A 21,960-nucleotide genomic window follows, 5' to 3' on the forward strand; every position below is an offset into this window, starting at 1 on the left:
TTGCCTGGAGCTTGATATATTTTTATCTGTCCAAATTTTTGTGAGAGTATGACCTGCGTTTACCCACGTTTCGTCCTGATAGTAAATTGGTCTTCCTTCAGCCCGAAATTTTCGTATAGATCTTAGATACTTTCTTCTCCAACATATTATCTCTTCCCGGTCAATCAAAAGTGATTTTCGGTCTGATTTCTCCCACTGGAAATTTAATTCTTTTAAAACTTGCCACAATTTGGTTCGTCCGACATGAGGCAAATCCGGGTCGTCTCTAACTTCTTGTTAAATTTTGTTTAAGTTGGGTATTTCTTTTTTGTAAAAAAATTCGTGAATTTTCCTTCGAATACCATTTTTGGCAAATTCATCAATTTCAATAGGTTTTCTCCCCCTCTTTAAGTATTCGTTTGTATTTGGGTTAGCTATACCTTTTTTTTTCTTTCTGATAGGAACCTATATATTGTTGACTCCCCTACGCCCGTCATGTTGGCACAACTCTTGATTATGTTCTGAACAGTGTTTGTGGGATTCTGAGAAACCAGAGCATCGTGAACGTTCAAAACAATAGTCTTCTCTCTTGGTGAATAGACAGACTTACTGACTGTACGCAACAGTACCGGTGTAAAACTTGATGATGTTGATGATGATGACGAAGCCATCGCAAGCAATCAAACAAAACAAGCAGGAACGAAAGGTACGTATATGTTTGTAGGAATATGAAAAAAAGTTACTCACGCACTGCACAAAATTCGCAAAATAAATATTAGAGACGTTAATTACTGCCGTAGACGCCGAAACACCAACGAGCCGTAAATTAAATGCGATTAAAAAATGTACTAAACCAAAAATTATTTTCGTTCGTAACAACTTCACCCTTTCAAGGCAAGTTTCGAATATAAACTGAAGCTTTATATTTAATGAATAAACACCTCAGGAACCTCCGCCTATGATTTTACGAGTTTTACGACCGTTTTATGACTTGGGCCCTCATTTCGTGCTATCGACAAATTATGAACGGACTATAGCAATTTTATATTTTATAATGGTTGTGAAAACGTTTCGGAGAAACAAATTATAAAACAGTTTTTCTCCCAGAAATGTTTTCAATGTGTTTATAAAACAACTATAAATAGGACATTGGCACCGTTTTATAGAACATTATAGTATTTAATAATATTTTATACAAACACTACAAAACAGTTTCATAAACATTTCGGCAGTTACTATAAAAATTTTCTAACACTATTGGTGAAGAATCTTATAACATTATTGAAATACAATTTTATAACAGTTTTTCAGTAATTCCAAGTAAGCTTTATAAAATATAATGTAGCCTTAAGTGATAACGGTAAATTAAAAAAGGGTTGAAAATGTTTTCGTAAAGAAGCAAGAAATAATTTTGTATTAGAAAAATATAATAGATATATCACCAACTAGAAACTAACAAATAGAAACGTTGAGGCCATTTTAATAATTTCACTTTTGTACTTATAAAACTTTCAAAGACATTGTTTGTGTTTCGAAGATTGATATTTTCACTGCAAATGAAATTTTATTGACAAATGTATAGCATATTATTAGTAAAATTCAAGCGCGCCCCTCATTTCTTGAAATTTTTGGAAAAAATTATAAATTATACAAAAAATCACTCTGACGACGTACTAATTTTCGAGTCGCAAATTAACTGTTTGTTCTAAATAATATAAACTTATAATATCTATGTACTTTTCATCTGTAAATATCACTATATGTGCAGTATTTCATATTTTCAACTCATCTAAGTTCGCCTAATGTCAGTATTCCGAATTGCTATCATTTTAAAATGGCGTCCTTCTATAAAATAATTTGGTATCAATAGCGAGAGTTTTAACGTATTTTAGCTTATATGTTACCCCTATAACTGACTGTTGAAAGACACTCAGTTCTAGAAGTGATGGTATTGCGGCAGAGTCAGACTACTTTTAAAGCTATAGATTTTTATAAAAATTAAGACAGAATTTCTCACGTATTGTTTGGATAACTATTATCTGTCGGGACGTTTTGGCTGAGAAGTTTTTTCCATCGATTATGAAGGCTGAATTTTAAATGAGTTTTGAGCTAGTGATTTGACTGTATATAAACATGGTGATCCACTCAAATCGACGGAGTTTAATCATTATTGACCTTTTCCTGTTTTTAACAAAAACAAAATTGAAGCATTAGGTTAGATAGTCCTTCGTCTAAAACGAACCACTTTTTTAATATTTTTTCAATGACTAATATTACACGACGTTATTAAATATACATTTATTAGGACGCTTGTCAATTAAAACCGACAAATTATATTTCATTGCACGACCTCTAAATTCAATGTCAGTTGGTTCTGCTTGAATGCTGCATTTTATTCTTGGCGATAAGTGATTTATAAATCACTTATCGAGGAACAAGTACAAATCAAAGCACAACAAGATTTCACATTCAATATATTAAACAAAACCATACACATTCCTAGAGAAGATCTAACACGAAGAAGAGTACCTGATGCAGAACAAATACAGGCAAATTTACCTAAAGTACCTGAAATACCTGAGTTAAGACGTTCTGACCGTATAAAGAGACAGACAACAGGATGACCAGTTCGGTTTGAGGAGTGCCAGATGATGACAGTACTACCAACTGTCGAAAGCGCTCGCAGATAATTAATAGAAGATATAAAGCCTCAAATCCTTTTTGTAGAATTCAATATTGAAATATATATATATATATATATATATATATATATATATATATATATATATATAAGCGAAAGCAAGTTGATTTAATAACAGTTGTTTTATTGTCCTGGAATGAAATAAATGGGAAATTATGATCAAAGTGGCAATATGGTAATGAAAACAAAATTGTGTTTGGGAGCAATCCAACAAAATAATTTCTCTGACGATATTTTTTATAGATATAAGGGTCCACTAATGTTCCAGACTATCAAGGATGCGAGTGATGAATCCAGCAGCGTCAGGGTATCCTTCATACATGAGGATAATACTTCAGAGAAGGTGTAATCTGAGATTTATGAAGCATTGACAGTTGCTGAGGTGTGTTCAGTTTTCTGGTTCGGAACAGTGTTTCAAGCTGTTAAGAAGCAGACTTTGCGATTCCAGCGATATTATCGTGCCAAGACACATTGGTGTCCATTTTAACCCCCAAGAAACTCATCGAAGCAAAAAGCGGAATTTTATAGCCGATTCGGAGACATTTATCTTTTTAAAGAATAGCTATGCCTGGGTTTTCGTGGCATCGAATTGAACATGATTACTTTCACCCCAATTCGAAATCACTTCTTGGTCTTCTTCAAGAAATGGAATCACAAGACCAGTGTGCTATCGTCAACAAAGCAATATATTGGATCCTTGGTTTTTCCAATAGGTCGTTAATATACAATAAAAATGGGATTGGAGACAATGTGGATCCCTGGGGAATACCAGCATTGATGGCAAAAGTATTCGAGAGCTATCCATCGACGACCACTTGCAGAAAACGTTATGTCGGGAAGCTGGAGAGCCATACACAAACCCAACAAGCCATATCATCGAAGTTTGGCCAGCAAACCCCCATGCCACACACGGTCAAATGCCTTAGAAATATCAAGCGCAATAGCTCTTGACTCTCCACGTTTCTCGATTGCGTTATTCCAAATATGGGTGACATACGATAGAAGGTGGCTTGAGCTTCTCCTTGAGAAAGCAATGAACCTGAACTATCTCACTCCATCTATCCAACTCCAACGACCAACTATCTGGTACAGCCAAATTTTTAGGAATGTCACTTCAATTAAATGAATGAAAACACTTCTGTCTGATTTCCACTAGTTATTTTTACGACCGGTTATCACTATCAAGTATAAAACTAACTAAGTTAGTAGTAAGTAGGTTAGTAACTGAGTTAGTTTCACACTTGGTAATGGGATAAAACCCGAAACCGGTCATAAAAATAAAATAACTAGTGGATATTAGTGGAAAAGTGTTATCACTCATTTCACTGAAGTGATCATAAATTTCCACAAAATGAAAAAGTCATCAATTACTCAGGTATGTACTCAACCTTTTTTATTGTATGAGATCATGCATTGCCCTAATTTCAGTACGGAACTGAAACCTCTTCGAAACAAGTCGAAATATGTGGATATTCATCAGTCTCCTATCAAGGTTAAGTCACAAGTGATTGATCCACCTTTTCCTTTTTCAGTGCGGTCAGTGGAGGGCATTCTAGCCCTCCAAATATGAGTTGCAGTCCTCGTAGAACTGCTTCCCTTTCAGTGGAAGAGCTCCATGAAGCAAGAGCGGAATCGAGCCCTGTACGAAACCCTTCTTCACTTGGAAGGGTCGATCGCAGCTTGAGAAATGGTTCTTGTGGAGATTCTGTGAAACATGTTCTTCCTCACGAATCAGTACATAGTTGTCCTAAAAATCTAAAGAAGAAAATTGGATTGGATGATTTAGGAAACACTTGCTACATGAATAGCATTTTACAACTGTTGTTCATGACGAAGAATTTCAAGAACGAAGTTTTAATGATGAACGAGAACGGGAATGTTTCCTACTCATTCATCAAACTCAAACACTTGCAGCTGCAGCTGCAGTTTCGTAAGAAGAGATCATCTTTCCCTCCAACCGATTTCCTGGAGTCTTTGAAGTCCACTAGATACTCGTTAGGACAACAAGAGGGTTGTTCCGAATTCTTGGGGTCCTTGTTGGATAGTCTTCGTGAGCAAAACAATAGCAAAATCAATACTCCTGACCGCTCTGGTCTAAATGATTCCGTACATCCCATCTCGTGTTTGTAAATATTTGTGGTGAATTTTCAAGAAGTACCAAAAACTTATGTGAATTTCTGGAACTTCATCTAGCTTTTGCTAATATGACTAATAACCAGTCCGTGCAAAGCTTATTGTTAAAACATCTGAAAATGGAATTTTCAACAGGTGGTGATCGACTGTTTTGCCAAACATGCGCCAAACTAACTGACTGTTATAAGGAAACAAGTATAGCTGAAGCACTAGTCAATCTAATAATAACACTGATGATCTTCAAACAAGACTCAACCTCTAACGGAAGCAAGAAACTCTTTGGAAGGTTCGAAATAGATGAACATTTCAACCTAGCAGACCTCTATTTTAATATTCATGCAGCCATTGTTCACTGTGGTTTTGACGTTGAATTTGGTCATTATTACGCCTTGGTCAGAGAAGAAACGGACTGGTTTAAGTTTGACGATAGTTGTGTCACGGAGTGTTCTGGCGATGCATTGAATTTATTGGAGCCTCTGGAGACACCCTACATTTTGTTTTATAAGAGAGAGGACATTGTCAGATCAAGATCTTCAGATGATGTGGTGCTGCAGGTTTTTTCGGGTTTTCCTGCAGCTGAAAAAGCAATTCCGCCACTGGAATCAATGAAGTCGCCCCGGAGCGCCAATTAATTTTTATTGTTGTTTTTATTTCATTTTTATCGTTGTTTTAATAAAAAAATTTTATACATTGAAAAAAAATATATGAAATATGTATTAAATTTTCGTACTGATTTATTTACTTTTTTTAATATGTGTATGTTTTTTTTTGCAAAAAACCGTGGGTACATACCTGTATTTGTAGTCTTCCAAATAGTGTTCGCATTATTCTATATGTATTGATTCATTTACTTTCTGATCTGGTGTCTAATGTCATCATGATTTGAAAGACGAATGAACTATTATTATTATTATAAATAAGAGATATCCTTTTGATGTACCCACATTCAGATCATGTAACTGATTGTCATTATATTGTAGGGAATAATGATAACAATAATAATTTCCAGAAATATCACAGTGAAATCAAATATTAACAAAGTTGAGGAACGTCACATATGTTTTCCAGTTACCGTAAACTTCCTGAATAGCTTTTCTGTCTTTTTTAAATTTTTTTGGTTTTGATGATTTTCATGAGTTCACCAAAAATTTTTTTTGAACTGACGGTTTAAATTTTTCCCATTTACATTCCAGGCGATAATAATCCTAAGTCCTTACTCACCTCATACAATGAATTAAGAAAATGGAATTGACAAAACAGAAATCTCACAACCTGTGAGTGAACCATGCTGATCGAATTCACAAAGCGGACTGAACGTCGAAAGGTTTCCGGAGTTTCCGGGGTTTCCGAATAGCATTATGACTGATAAGAATTTCTGCAATGAGTAAAAAAATAATTTCAGCTAATTGTCTCATCAATATATTGACGATGTGTCCAACAGCTAGTTATACATTCGAAAAATAGCTGAAAATATACAGGCCGTTTCTTTAGATCTGTTTGAAAATCTGTTTTTTCGTTAATCAGCTGTCGCCCCCATACGAACGACAACTCTCAGAAGTTGAGAAACTTGTGCGAGCTAAGGATTAACGAGGTCTTACCTTTTAACGTGTGATTCGTAACACGCTAATATAGCTATATCGGAAAGATCTACAAAGTCAGTTGAATTGGGCAAAACTTTTCGATTTTGGAGAACTAGAATTATTTCGTTTCAGATCCAGAATATGTCTCGAATTGAAATGAGAAAAATATAGGGCGGTAAATTTTCGATAATTTCTGGGTGGACTCAAGGGTAAACTTATGGATAAACAAAAAAATCATAGAAAACAGACAGAAAAAATATCCAAAATAAACAATGGTAGATGGGAAACATATGTGACGTTTCTCAACTCTAATCATGCTTGATTATGCTGTAATATTATCTGAAAGTTGTTCCCGAAATCCATTGATGCTGTGCCCGAACTGATATTGCAAGATCGTCATCTGATCTATCGTGATATTGAGACAACCATAGGCATTAGTGGGACCAGCATACATTCACTATTGCATAAACATTTGACTGTCAAAAAAATTTATTCGTGTTGGATCCCACACAATTTGTCAATCGCTAAAAAAAAGGCTAGTGTCGATTGGTCGAAGAAAATGCTCAAAAAATACGATCGCGGTTCTTCGAAACACGTCTATGACATCGAGACAGGTGATGAATCGTGAATTTATGAGTATGAGCCCGAAAGTAAACAGCAGTCGACTGTATGGGTGTTTCAAGAAGAGACGAATCCAACATGTTGCAACCGTACCACTAGAACAACGCAGAACAATCAATTCTGAGTGGTACACAACCATTTGTTTGCCAGTTGTCTTTCAAGAAATCAACCGCCGAAAAGGGATCACTCTTCACCACGACAATGCGAGTTCTCACACATCGGCTCAAACAACTGCAGTTTTGAGCACCCAAAACATCGATGATGAGTCTGCCGTATAGTACTGACTTGGCACCGAGTGGGAATATTTTGAAAAACAAAGTGAATATCGATGAATAATATTTGCTTTTGTTCTCTAATCCCGAAATATAAAAGGCAACCCTCGTATCATAACAATCAGTTACCTTAAATTCATTAAGGATAATAGTATATTCGTGTTTCAAATCATAATGATATCAAACATGTCAGAGAATTAATTATTCTTTACATGTGTGTGACATGACGGTTTGCTGGCCAAACTTCGATGTTATGACTTGTCGGTTCATTTTTGTATATAGCTCTCCAGCTTTCTGAAAGAACGTTCCCTGCTTGTGCCCATCGATGGATATATCTCAAATACTTTCACCATCAACGCCCAGGGATCCATATTGTCTCAAACTCTTTAACTATTGTATATCAGAGCATATTGAAAAAAACCAAGAATCCAATATTTTGCTGACGACAGCACACTTGTCTCGTCATTCCATTTGGACTCCAGGACATCGGCTGTGGATGCACATCTTCACGGCAGCAGGAGGTTGCATATCTCATGAGGATCTAAAGCAAATTCAAATCCAAGATAGAGTGGATATAAACATTGACATGCCCTACGCACGTGATATAAGAATTGGCCAGGGTCGTATTCAGAACCAACATCTTGTTGATCGCAAATGCTATATCATACTCAGGAAAACTTTTTATAATAACGAGTGAAATGCACAAGTTTTGCAGTTCAACGGGAAAAATGCAGATAATATGTGTAATATAAAAAGATTTTCATTGGATTTTTCACAGCGCACTCAAGCATTATATGAAAACAGACGTAATTATTTCTTTATCGATAATTTATATTTTATATAAAATCAAAAGGAATATTATTCAAAATTATTCAACTGGATGAATTTGTCTCTTCATCAGTAGTGTCATCCTTACCAATCTGAATTATCAGTGGCTCGATTTGTGCCTCTATTATGTTATCAAGCTTCCACATCTTTGTCTCGACTTCCGATATCACATGCCGAACACACGTCTCCCATTTCTCCGCTGTGACTCTTTTCAAAGCCTCATCAAAAAGTACTTTGAGATCTGCAAATTTGAACGTGGTGTTATGCTGAGCTACAAAATTCTTCACATCCGCCCATATTAACTCGATGGGATTGAGCTCGCAGTGGTATGGAGGCAGACGAAGGACAATTTTGTTTTGGCCTGCTGCCATCTCATCGACTATATATTTTTGGTATTCAAGCTTGCGCTCCTTGACAATTTTTAGTAGCTGTACTCTCAGCATTGAGTCTTGGAAGCTAATATTCTTCGATCGCAGCCAATTTTGGATTTTAACCTTCTTTGAAGACGTTTTCGGAATCTTCTCTAACCGTCGCGAATGATAAGGTGCATTGTCCATTACAATCACAGCATTATCTTCCAGATGGGGTAGAACTTTTGAAAACCACTGTTCGAAAGATTCACCGTCCATTTCTTCGTGATAATCTTCATTTTTCTTCGACTCGAAGCACCACAGCCCGTCAGCAACAAACCCGTTCTCATTGCCGATGTGACAAATAATAAGCCGTTTTTCTTCACCTGAAATTATGAAGAGGTATGTAAGTAAATAAAACAAATACGAGGGTTTTCTTTTAATATATTGAGATTGAGGCAGGTCTTAATATAAATATAAGTTTACCTGATGGATTTGTTAATCCGGTGGATAGTCCATCTAGAAAGGCTCTCCTAGATGAGTTCACAGTTTCATCGACCCATACTTTAGGGGTAGTATGACCAGTATTAACCTAGGTTTCATCCATATAATAAATAGGTTTCTGTTGTTCCCTATAATATTTAATTTTGGACAAATACTCTCTCCTCCATAACACAATTTCCTCTCTATCCAATGATAAACTATTGCGCCCTCGTTTTTTCCATGCAAAATCCAAATGTTTCAATACTTTATAGAATGTTGACCGCTTAAAACTTGGCAATAAAACATCTTTTATTTCTGTGAGTACTTTGTCTATCGTGGGTATTTCATTTCTGAAAAAGTACTCATGCACTTTCCTCCTGATTGTATGTTTATCAGCATCATCTATTGATTTTATAATGGTTTAACGATTCTGATTTGTATTCGGTTTCAAAAATGTATTATTTTGTTTATATTCCCGTAAAACATTGTAAATCGAAGCGCAACACACTCCTCTTTTATCGGAAACTTTCGATATGACTTCGTCGACAGTCGATGTCTCAGTTTCTTCCATCTCTTTCTTGAACACATTCAAAATCACTTCTTTCATCTCAACACTCAAATGTCTTTTTTTGGATCGTTTCCTGGCTGGACTCAGAGGATAGCTCACAGTGTCATCAGCAGTGTGTTTGAAGGTGATTGACAATGTTTCATGATGAATTTCACTAGTTCGGACTTCCATTGTCTACTATATAAATGTGTTCCCAGATCTAAAGCAGATTCTGATAATGTACTTGGACCCAATTCTTCTTATCTTTTCTTATAGTCCTCTGATCTAAGGAAGTACAAATACTGGTTGTGGCGGCTTCTTTTCCTTATGAGGCTTTTGCTGTCTTCTACCTAAAGTCTGTTTCAGCATCACTTCGGAGAAACCATTCCGTTGAATTTCATTTTTGATGATGTCTAATTCCTTCTCGAAGCATTCCTTTGTATTACAGAGCCCGAAAGCACGGTCACCTAGAGTCTTAATGATTCCTCTCTCAGTCGATTGATGGTCGATTCACAGTTCAGATAGAGGTCAATAAAAAAAAATAAAGTTGATGATAAGATTCAATGAACAAAACATCGCATTTCAAATTGGGTTATATCAAACTTCAACAAATATGAAACAGTATAGAAAGTTTTTCTGCTTTTTTTATCTTTCAAAATGGAGGTGGTAGAGCAAAAATAACGAGATTCAACAATTCTAGTTTTTGGCGAATATTTCAAAAACAACTACTGATATTCTTCATCTGAAAAGATATCCTAAAATAGGAAAATTGTCAGATTTAGCCAACTTCGTAGGACTTACCATTTCCGAGATAGCAAGTGGGTTCAACCAAGAAAACGGCCTGTATATAGGTACTGAAACGGATCTGATGGGATTTTTCATAACTGAAAGATGTTCAAAAAATCCCAAGTAAATTAGATAATTGAATATATTTTACAGAAATAGGTAGTTGTCACGGTGTCTTTTGTTCAAATATGCAAAAAAATCAACAGAAATTGCTATATCTAAGAGATTCTTTTTCAGTAAATATACTTATCATTACTGAAAACGCATTTTGTGCCTATTATTTCAGAACTGATATATTACAACCATACAGTTTATCAGATGAAATTTCACATGTCTTGATCGTGCTTCCCAGAGAACCAATTATTTCCAACCAAATATTTCCTTTAGATGAATACTAATAAATCATTATCAGGAGACTGTTTCACAGGCTCCTCATCATAAATATAAACTCTTAGACATTACCACAAAGATAAATTAATAAAACACGAACTAAAAAGGTATGTAGTATATTATTCTATTCAGTACGTAGACAATTCTTCGTTGGCATATATTGAATAAATTTCCTTATATTTTTCATAGTTCTTGATATTCTTCTCAACTGCCAGCGTAGTGTTGATATTTAAGTAAAAGAACTCTTGTGGTGTTACTTTTGGCCACACAATATTTTGAAGTAGTCCATTTTTCCCTTTCGTTGGATTCCTGAAAACAAAGTATTTCTCATGACATCACATCTTTGTACAAAACAATAACGTTATTGGAACAAGTAATTTTCAAAGGGTTCAATCTGTTAGAAAATATTGTGAACAGAAAATTATTGTGAGATATTTGAAAGTGAATTAATTACTGAAATAATAGAGACATTCTGAACAATTTTTTTACTGGAAAGATGACAAATTCAACATATCCAATGCATTACTTCATTTGTTCTGAAGGATTCACTGCTACTAATTATCCTAGCAAGAAGCAAGGATACTGTTACTACGAGTAAATGGGATAATAATAATAATATTCATTCACGTAGGAAAGAAAAAAACAGAACAGTGTAGTAAGAAGATAAAGTGAATAAATGACTACTACTACCATGTAGATAGTAATACTTAAACAGAATGTCAGTCATTTGTCATCGGAAATTATACGAAAACTCTCATACTTACAGATACTTGACAAACTGTGACCACATGGTAACAAGTCGATCATGTGTGATTCTATCTTCTTCAGGAAATTTACTCAGATCTCTGTTGTTTGGACATCGAAATAGATATTCAATTTCTTCTTGATGAGCGACTCCTTCGGCACCTTGAAAAATATAAAATAATATTGAACCATTCGAAATGTTAATGTTTATAACGTATTTTTCAGGAACGAAATATGCCTTTCTGTTTCTCTTGCATTTGTGAAAAATCATACTAATCATTCATTATGCAACTGAGAGGTAAATTTCTTCTTTCGAAAACCTCAAACAAGCAACTCGAACTTTCTTGGATGATGGAAGGTTGCAGGAACAGTTGTGAACCAGAACCCCTCATCACAAATTTCTCCAAGTATGAGCTTTTGTTCCCTCTATTTTAAATCTAAGAAAAAAAACATGACTGAACTAGCACCGTAGCACATATCTTGAGAGATTTTGTCGTCTTCTGGCCTATATAAGTTTGACTAACTTTCTGAAGTGTTCATTTCTACGCCCACGACACGGCTCTCCTCTCATCTTCCATGGGTCGGGAGCTCGACGTCGTCTACATGCAACGTGCATTGCACGACCTCGAGCGCTGGTACCTGGAGTGGAAGATCCGAGTGAACCCGGAAAAAACTCAGGCGATAACCATGGAAAGAACGATATCTTCTCAGGCTATGGAAGTGAGAATCTCTGGAACGGATATTGATTGGCAAGCGCGGGTAAAGTACCTAAGCGTGAAGGCAAAGATCGAGGGTCGGGTGGCAAGCCTGCACTCTCTGATAAACAGACGATACAAGTTAAGCCTAAAAAACAAAGTTACGATCTACAACACGATGTTCAAGGCTGTAATCATGTATGCTTCAGGCGTCTGGGGACAAGCGGTTCCGTCCAACATCTCCATCTTGGAGACCTTACAAAATAAAATACTACGGATGATTGTGAATGGTCCGTGGTTCGTACGGAATGAAGCCATCCGCAGAGATTTACAGCTGCCTTCCATTCAGCAGTCCATTATATTAAATTTTTTCATATAAGTAAATCGGAATCTTCGTTATGATTATTTTGTGAAATAAGCACGCTGCATGCAACCGTCTACGCTTCGCCATATTTAACCAACCGGTTTCAACCAATTTATTGGAAATACTTTCTCGCCTCGAACTCCATGAATAAGACGTGAACATGAATTCTGAATCTTTTGGATTTTTTGCTCATATGCTTTCATTAAGCATGGACCGTACACTGAATCAGCAAAATTCAGGGTAGACAAAACTAAACTATCACATGACATTATTTTTGTTGCTTTTGTAAAAATTTCTATTTCCATAATTAATCTTAAGAGTTCCATAAGCCTGAAATGAAGAGAAAGGTTTTTTCCGTTCTGGTGTCAATAAAAATTCCACTTACCGGGTATTGTTTCATTGACTAGACGCCCCAACTTCCCCAAATGAGAAAATTGGTAAAAGTACACGTCAGTGTAATTCGACTGTAGGTGTGCATGCCTGGCCGTGGGTGTAGCAAATATCATATCGCTAATAAGCTGAGAAAAAAAAATTATTAGAAACAGTAGGAGTTGATCACCATCATTCATACACTCCAAAATTATTTTGGAAGTTTTCAAAGAGATACAGAAGACTTTTACATATTTATCGGCGACATAAATATAAATTTATTAGGATACTAAAAACACAATAAAATATTTGAATGTTTTAAATGAATAGGGATATATCTACCACAAACAAACCTACTAGACAAAGAACTTATCTGGATTGTATTTTCATTCAATCAAAAGAAAATTATATCTCAGACTGTTATACTGACTGTTATGAGGAAACAAGTATAGCTGAGGCTCCAGTCAATCTAATAATAACATTGATGATTTCCAAACAAGACTCAACCTCTAACGGAAGCAAGAAACTCTTTGGAAGGTTCGAAATAGATGAACATTTCAACCTAGCAGACCACTATTATAATATTCATGCAGTCATTGTTCGCTGTGGTTCTGGCGTTGAATTTGGTCATTATTACGCCTTGGTCGAAGAAGAAACGGACTGGTTTAAGTTTGACGATAGTCGTGTCATGAAGTGTTCTGGCGATGCATTGAATTTATTGGAGCCTCTGGAGACACCCTACATTTTGTTTTATAAGAGAGAGGACATTGTTAGATCAAGATCTTCAGATGATGTGGTGCTGCAGGTTTTTCCGGGTTTTCCTGTAGCTGAAAAAGCAAATGCGCCACTGGAATCAATGAAGTCGCTCCGGAGCGCCAAATATTTTTTATTGGTGTTTTTATTTTATTTTTATCGTTGTTTTAATAAAAATGTAGTAATATCTCAAACATGGTCTCACCTCTTATAATATTGATGAACGTCTTTATTACTACAACCACAAAAAAATTACAGTATCAATTTTTATTCATATACATGAAGTTATAGCAAAAAGGTCATTTTTTGAAGTTACGCAAAGAACTGCTAAACTGTTCTTCCACTTTATCCGTATATAAATAAATGATATAGTGAAAAAATATTATGATACAAAACTAAGCAAACAATCGTTGGTCATGAATCAATCGAAGAAAAAAATAGCATTGTTTACTTTTGAAATCTGTTACCTGAAGTTGCTACTTCAATAAAATAATATCAGACTTTATGATTCCGCAAGCTTCTTTGACATCTTCTGAATAAAAACTGTGATTAAATTGGGTATTGCCCTAATGGAGATGTAAATCGTAAAGAAATTCCATAAATCGGAGGCTTTCAATCCCGAACAAAAATAGTGATACTGAAAACCTCGGCCCTAACCATTTCGTCATATTACATAAAATTTGCTTACGTTCAGAGTTGCTGCTCTGTCCATTGAGAACAGAGATTTCGTATACAGGTCTTTAATGGAAGAGCTGGCTAGTGGTTTATTCTTCTCTTCCATGAAAAGATTTCCGGTAATCATCGACTTCAAAGATGGATCGAACAGTGAACATTGAGCTTGAATACCCTGCGCCCCTGTAAGAAATAGTCAAGTGCACAATAAAACAGTGACGTAGTTATTTAGAATGTATCCGGGTAGAGGCAGTTTGTTTTGGTGCAGTCAGATTATTTTATTACCTCTCCGAACTTTTTTGAGGACTTGACATACCCCGGTACTGTGAAATATCATTATACAGTACATTTCTTTAATGTCCCCCTCTTTTATTTCTTGAACGGGTCAACTCAAAAAATTGAAATTTGGGATAATGAAATTGATGCATGAATACATTATTTTGAAGTATTTTGACAAATAACGATGAGATTGGAACCTTTGGTGTGAAAGTTGAATAACTTTTTTCGAGATCAATTGCCCTAACACCAAACTGATATTTTTGCACTCGACGCGCGTTTCGCCAACAAAGTTGGCATCCTCAGGAGAAGAAAATTGATACCTACTCTAGTCTGGTTGATCCTTATATACTAAAATTTGTTACCTGAGGTTGTATACCTGAAGTCCAATATGGAATTTCTCGGTAATTAACTACCTGCAAGTTCTTAGTAACTATTCTCTTCCTAATAGAAGATTAAAAAGCGGGCTAAACGGGATGAGTCCCTTATCGCCAGTCATGCTATTCTTACATTTTGCTATTTCTAGACTCTCACATGCATCGAGTAGCCTGGTGTCATGCACATGCTTAACCAGTTTCAGATTGTTTTCACCATTTCTGTGGTCCTTGTCTAGAGCATATTGGGCGACACTGGATTTTTCTATCCTTCCGTATTTCATGTGTGCACAATGCTCCGTGAAGCGGGTTTCAATCACTCGTCGGCTCTGGCCGATGTATTTGCTGTTGCAATTTTTACAACTGATTTCGTAAATCCCCGACCAAGATTGCAACAGCAAATACATCGGCCAGAGCCGACAAACGATTAAAACCCGCTTCAAGGAGAATTGTGCACACATGAAATCCGGAAGGATAGAAAAATCCAGTGTTGCCCAACATGCTCTAGACAAGGACCACAGAATTGGTGAAAACAATCTGAAACTGATTAAGCATGTGCATGACACCAGGCTACTCGATGCATATGAGAGTCTAGAAATAGCAAAATATAAGAACAGCATGAATGGCGATAAGGGACCCATCCCGTTTAGCCCGCTTTTCAATCTTCTGTTAGTAAGAGAATAATTACTAAGAACTTGCAGGTAATTACCGAGAAATTCCATATTGGACTCCAGGTATACAACCTCAGGTAACAAATTTTAGTATATAAGGATTAACCAGACTAGACTAGGTATCAATTTTCTTCTCCTGAGGATGCTAACTTTGTTGGCGAAACGCGCGTCGAGTGCAAAAATATCAGTTTGGTGTTAGGGCAATTGATCTCGAAAAAAGTTATTCTCCTGACAAATGCCTCACAACCGTAGAATATAATGTCAATATCTTCAACTACTACAAAATGGCGGAAGTTTCAATAATTGACTGAATACATTGACATTTAACTTCATAATATGAGGTGATGAGCTTGAGGTCAGTTCAGATAGTTGCCTTGAACTTCTTGACATATGAACAGCCTATTCGATATTTCACGTCAAACATTCTCGAACAAATACAAATATTTATTATTCTCTGCCGTATATCCAATATTGAAGCAGATTCACTTTCGTATACCTTTTGCTTCAAATGGCTCAAGTCCAAAGGTGTTAAATCTGGCGAGCGGGCTGGTCATTCTGTGGGACCTCGACGGCCAATCCAACGACCGGAAAAAGTAGTATCCAAATGGTTTCTTACTTGTCTGGAGGTGAAAGGGTCAACAGTAGTTTCCAGCATATTCAAATACAGTTCCCCTGTTGAATTTTGATCAATAAATAGAAATCCTACAATATGGTTTCTCAATATTCCTGCCCAAACGTTAATTTTTTCTGGATATTGGGTATGAGTTTCCCGGAAAACGTGAGGGTTGGTGTCACTCTAATAACGGCAATTTGGTCTGTGAACATTGCCGTTTGAAAAAATGTACATCCGTTACTAAAACAAATATTGTGTAGATAGGTAGGATGCCTTGCAATGGTTTCCGTCATGATTTCTCAGAATTCTGTTCTTCGATCAGGGTCATCTTCAGTTGATTGGTGAACCATTTTAATTTTGTATGGATGATACCTATTCCTCTTCAAAAGTCTCCACACAGTAGAAGGAGACACCTCACAAACATTCGTCGCGGAATAAGTAGACTGTTCAAGAATTACTACCATCTCACCAATTATTTACGGATGATCTGGGGAGTTTTTGTTATGTACACTACCGGTAGTTGTAAGTTTGGATACAAGTTCCCTTAAATATTTTCTACAGATAGGACGATTCGGAAAACGTTCATTGAAAATCCTTTCGGTCTAGTGAAAGTTACGCGTCGCACCGTAAATAAAAATCGCTTCAATTTTTTATCCATTCGACGAGATTTGACAATTTTAGAAAATGTTGACGTGATACCTTTCTACTAGTAAAACCGAAAATATTTTAACTGAACAATGATGTTCATTGTCGTACTGACAATTTTGTCGTTTTTATAAATAAAAAATAACTTAACAAACCTTATCGGGTTTTTGGAATGGCCATATGGCAGATAAAAAGGAATATTTCTAGAAATATCGATATTAATATGTTTGTCTTCAAGAAATTATTGAATGTTCCGCCATTTTGTAGTAGGCGAAGATATTGACTTCATATTAGGGTTGTGAATTATTCGTCACATGAAGCTCCTGACGAATAATTCATGGCGCCCAGTCCCCATCTGGAAAGTTTCATCTGTCAATTTCACTTCAAAATAAAGTATTCATGCATTAATTCCTTCAACCCAAATTTCAATTTTTTGAGTTGTCTCGTTCAAAAAATAAAATGGGGGGACATTAAAGAAATGCGCTGTGAATCAATTATTGTCGTGAATATTCTCAACAAGTTACATGTCACTAGGGAAATGAATTGAAGCAATTAGCTATATCGTTATTAGTTCATCAAAACGAATCGAGTGTCATTATACTTTTTTCACAAGAAAAATGAAATATCATTTTTTGACAACTGTGTGGGAAGTACCCTCTTCCCGGGGAAGTACCTAAACATGAAAATTTTGTTATGTATGGTTTTGATAAATGCATTTGATCATTACTGCGGTAGCGGAATAACGACAGCTATTTGACGTGAAATCAGTTGGCATTTTCATTTTTGAAAGTTTGCATACTTTTTGTTTGCAATTATAGCGATAAACTATGGAAAGCAGCAGCGAATGTGAGTTTGAAGATGTCCCTCACGAAAGTTCCAATGCAACAGCAGCTGCTACAGCACAATCATTGCCTGAAAAATCAAATTCCAGGTACGAAAACCTTTATGATTTTTTCTCGAAATGTAGAGGGTGTAATTTTGGCTGGGCGAATTGCTTGTCCTTGTTCATATTTCACTGCCTGAACCACTTTGCATGCTATTTTTGGCGAGTACATTGGCTTGGGATGTGGGGTTGAGCAAACGGGCCATCGGATACCTGCTTCCACGTAGCCCCGCTGGATACGGGAATGACAGAATCACTTGTGGTTCTGTCACAGTATACTTATATACAGTAGTCCCACTTAGCGTCGGTCCCTTTGATGTTGGTGTCCAGGAGTTTCACTTTTTAAAATGCTGACGTATTTGACGCTAATGACATTTCTCCCTACTACAATCTCAACCAAAGAGTCTAAACACTGCTCAACATAAGAATTATTCATATAAACTGCTCAAAAAAATACAGTCGATAAAAACCATGTTGGGAACCTGTAAAAATTGTACAAATAATAATTTTGTATTTGTGTAATATTCAAGTAACCCAGATCCCCAGATTGGACAATGATGAACTATGTTTCAAGTAGATTTCAAAAATTCATGAGATCGGCAGATGTTGATATTCGGATGTGACAAAATATATTTTCATTTCAACAAGAAAAAAGACAAGATGAACAATGAGTTTTTGTTATTCATGAACCATGGTACGAATCCATGCGAAATTTCTTTGTAGTGATTTTTGGGGCCAAATATAGCATATTAATTTATTGATTTGAGAATTCAAGATGGCGGACGAATTTGCCGATTTGATTATACTAAGGGCCAATTATTAAAAATATTCCTAATCGAATTCATCACTCAAGATTCAAGAATCTGTAGAGACTTTCCTTTTTGAATTATGTAGTACTATTCAGGACTTGAAGAAGTAAAAAGTAATTGTGTAGTGTTCAACAAACACATTTTTCAGTAGGTTGGGTGAAACCCATGAAATTCGACAACTATGGAAGAGTTGCGTGCCTATCTTGAACTCGTCGTTTGCGCAGACCTGAGACTACAACTCCTGGGTCTGCGTGTAGAAAAATCAAACCAAAAATCACCCGAAGTGGGATTACTGTATATAGTATACTGTGGTTCTGTTATACTGTGGGAAAAAACTCCAGTAATATTCATTACTACACCAAAAGTTCCAAACAGTGCATCATAAATGTTTCCAGTGTTAAAAATGATAACTATTTCAACACGTTATTCGTAATGATCTCGTCTACCAATTGATTCATTTTGCTTCTTCGATGGCTCGCTTGAGTTAATAAAAGTGAAATGAATATGGAACTGTAAAAAGTTTTACCAAACAATAACGATTCCTCTGAGTTTATCCCCATCAGAACAGGAACTCTGTTGATATTTCCTTTCTTGATATTTTCGTGAGACCATCCAGTTACCAGAGCATTCTCGTCATCTTCATTTTCAATCACAGGAGTCCATGTTAAAGAAGTGAAGGCATGACAGTTCTTCTTAGACAATGGTACCTGTAACTACAGTCATATCGTCAGGAAATATAACTCAATTTTATTCAAATACCAGCGATACCCTGAGTGCGGAAAATCATATATCGGTGGAAATGAGAGGCCACTGAATGTTCGCATTGCCGAGCACAAGAAACACACACAGCGAGGGGAAACCAGCAAATCAGGAATAGCAGAACATGTTTTGATCCATCAACATAACATCGAATGGTCCCAAGCCGAGATCATATACAGGGAGGAATATTGGTTAAGGAGGAAATTCAAAGAAGCCGCATACATGTTATCCTACAATGTATTCAGCCAAGCTAACGTAGAGATACACAACATATGGAAACCCATAATCAAGCGGAAAATGGCCAACTCCCGCCAAACGGTCATCTCCCACTGAAACCAGTGAAGCGGAAAAAGGGAAGCAGAGAAAAGTGAAAGTACTCAAATGACCTAAGTAGTCAGCTCACGGAGAAATCGGTCTGGTCATCACCCAAAGACGATTGTGGATAGTAACAATCGAAACGTCGTGAATCAACTTGGCTTGAAATCTCATAATTTTTTTTTGTTTATTTTCATAAAATTTTATTAATTTTTGTTCAATTTGTTCCATTTTTACATGTATTTTATTTCACTATTATTTCATTTTAGGTTTTTTGCTCAATATACTTGTTTTATAAGGTATTCATTTTTATTCTTTTTTTTTATTTAGTTTAATTTTCAAATCTTTTTTTGTTAGTTATTTCAGGGATTTCAAATCATTTTATACAATATCAGACAATGGAAGTCCGAACTAATGAAATTACCCTTTTATTCTCGTAACGGAACATTTTTGGGCGTATTTCTTCATGTGGGTTCACACTCTTGAGTATTCTCATACCGACAAGGAACACCCTGTATATGAGAATTTCTGAACACACATCATTCATATGTTTACTCTGCAAGCCTCAATTCACCGGAAAGGTTTGATGATATTCCACTCACATTGATATCTGAATATTTTTTGAGGTCTGCAATTGAAGTACTCTGTAACTTCCTCAATAGGATTTCCGATGGAATATCCTGCTTTGCCGCTAATAATTTTGATAAAATCTTGGAATTCCACTTCAGATTCGATCCCAACATGTTTGCAGCATCTTTCGGATAGTTTTGTAAGGACCAACAATTCAAAGGACTTGAACTCTGCATAATAGCTGCTCTGAATAAACCTGAAAAATATTTGAATCATACATCAAGCTGATCGACAATATACAGTGCGTTTCTTTAATGTCCTCCCCATTTATTTTTTGAACGGGTCAACACGAAAAAATTGAAATTTGGGATAATAAAATTAATGCATGAAAACTTTATTTTAAAGTGAAATTGACAGATGAAACTTTCCAGATGGCAACTGGGAGCCATCTGGAAAAATAATTTGAATGAAAACGGGGGTCTTGTAACACATATTTTTGAAGTTCCTGACAAATGCTTCACAACCCTAGAATATAATGTCAATATCTCCAACTACTACAACTACATAATAAGATGTAATAAGCTTGAGGTCAGTTCAGAAGATACTCGAAATGATTGCCTTGAACTTCTTGACATATGAACAGACTATCCGATATTTCACGCTGAACATTTACGAACACAGTAACGTCAATATGTCTACAAATATTTATTATTCTCAGCATGGTTTCAGGAAAAATGAATCTATAGAGACAGCTTCCTATCATCTTCTGAATTATATTCACACAGAGATTGATAAAAAAAATTTGTGATCTCACTATTTTTCGACTTATCAAAAGCGTTTGATACAGTATGCGCGGAATTCCTCATCAAAAAACTGTCAATGCTTGGGTTTCCTCGAAATATAATAAATTGGATACAATCCTATATGACAAACAGATAAATAATTGTAATCTGCAATGGAGCCACATCTGAGTCAAAGACGGTAAAACTCTGGGTGCCACAGGGCTCTGTTCTAGGACCTCTACTGTTCCTTCTCTATGTTAATGATCTTCCTCAACATATAAAGGGAGGTTAGGTCACAATGTTTGCTGATGATACAACGATAACTATAGCAGGCAATAATGCTGAGCAACTCATCAGCAAATTCGAACATATTATTGATCAGTTCAGTACCTGGTGCCAAAGAAATAAGCTCATTCTGAATACTTCTAAATCGATCAGTGTAAACTTCCACTTCAGAAGAAATATTCCAATTGGTCGACACTCTAGCTATGATATTAAAACTTCTGAAGAAATAAAATTTTTAGGGATCTTCCTAGACGCCAATCTAAATTGGGATAGGCAGGTGGACTTTATATGTGCTAAGTTAAATAGAGCATATTATGCCATAAAACAGCTGAAATCCTGTTTGGATGAAACTGGCTTACTCAGCATATATTATTTCATGGCCTACTCTCATATAAGTCTGAATATTATGGCTTGGGGCAGAGCAAGGGATTTTTCCAGAGTCTTTATAGCACAAAAACGCATCATAAGGCTGATCTTTAACATGGATTTCCGGGGATAGCTACCGACCCGTCTTTATAGACAAAAAAATATTGACAGCCCCATCTATCTTCATTCTTGAATGTATTTCATTTGTAACGCGAAACAATAAATTATATGATAAGAATGCTTCAGATCACAGTCATAATACGAGAAATGGTGATCTTCTGAAAATCCCACAGCATCTCATGACAAGCTATAAAAAATCCCCTCAGTATAATGCCATTACGTGCT

At 35.9% G+C, this 21,960-nt stretch overlaps 2 protein-coding genes across 3 annotated transcripts in view; both read right to left on the reverse strand.

Annotated features, from left to right (window-relative positions):
• LOC111513291 (para-nitrobenzyl esterase) overlaps window positions 1–6,147 on the reverse strand; it is a 47,990-nt gene extending 41,843 nt beyond the window's left edge. The window contains exon 1 of one of the 2 annotated variants that reach the window (XM_074174503.1): window positions 6,035–6,147. In XM_074174503.1, coding sequence (XP_074030604.1) covers window positions 6,035–6,100 — 66 coding nt within the window. In that variant the 5' untranslated portion in view covers window positions 6,101–6,147. The remainder of the gene's footprint in view (window positions 1–6,034) is intronic. The other variant, XM_074174504.1, reaches the window with a different exon arrangement.
• A 4,623-nt stretch (window positions 6,148–10,770) lies between these two features.
• Window positions 10,771–21,960, reverse strand: part of LOC111512041 (juvenile hormone esterase) — a 30,592-nt gene continuing 19,402 nt past the window's right edge. Inside the window, exons 6-11 of the mRNA XM_074174502.1 lie at window positions 20,215–20,438; window positions 19,065–19,251; window positions 14,284–14,450; window positions 12,859–12,991; window positions 11,435–11,576; window positions 10,771–10,979 (exon numbers count right to left, since the gene is read on the reverse strand). Of these exons, the coding sequence (XP_074030603.1) occupies window positions 10,799–10,979; window positions 11,435–11,576; window positions 12,859–12,991; window positions 14,284–14,450; window positions 19,065–19,251; window positions 20,215–20,438 (1,034 nt within the window). The 3' untranslated portion in view covers window positions 10,771–10,798. The remainder of the gene's footprint in view (window positions 10,980–11,434; window positions 11,577–12,858; window positions 12,992–14,283; window positions 14,451–19,064; window positions 19,252–20,214; window positions 20,439–21,960) is intronic.

This window comes from Leptinotarsa decemlineata, unplaced genomic scaffold (assembly GCF_025532065.1).
Source record: "Leptinotarsa decemlineata unplaced genomic scaffold, Ldec_3_MD MMD2_tig00000591_RagTag_RagTag, whole genome shotgun sequence".
NCBI lineage: Eukaryota > Metazoa > Arthropoda > Insecta > Coleoptera > Chrysomelidae > Leptinotarsa > Leptinotarsa decemlineata.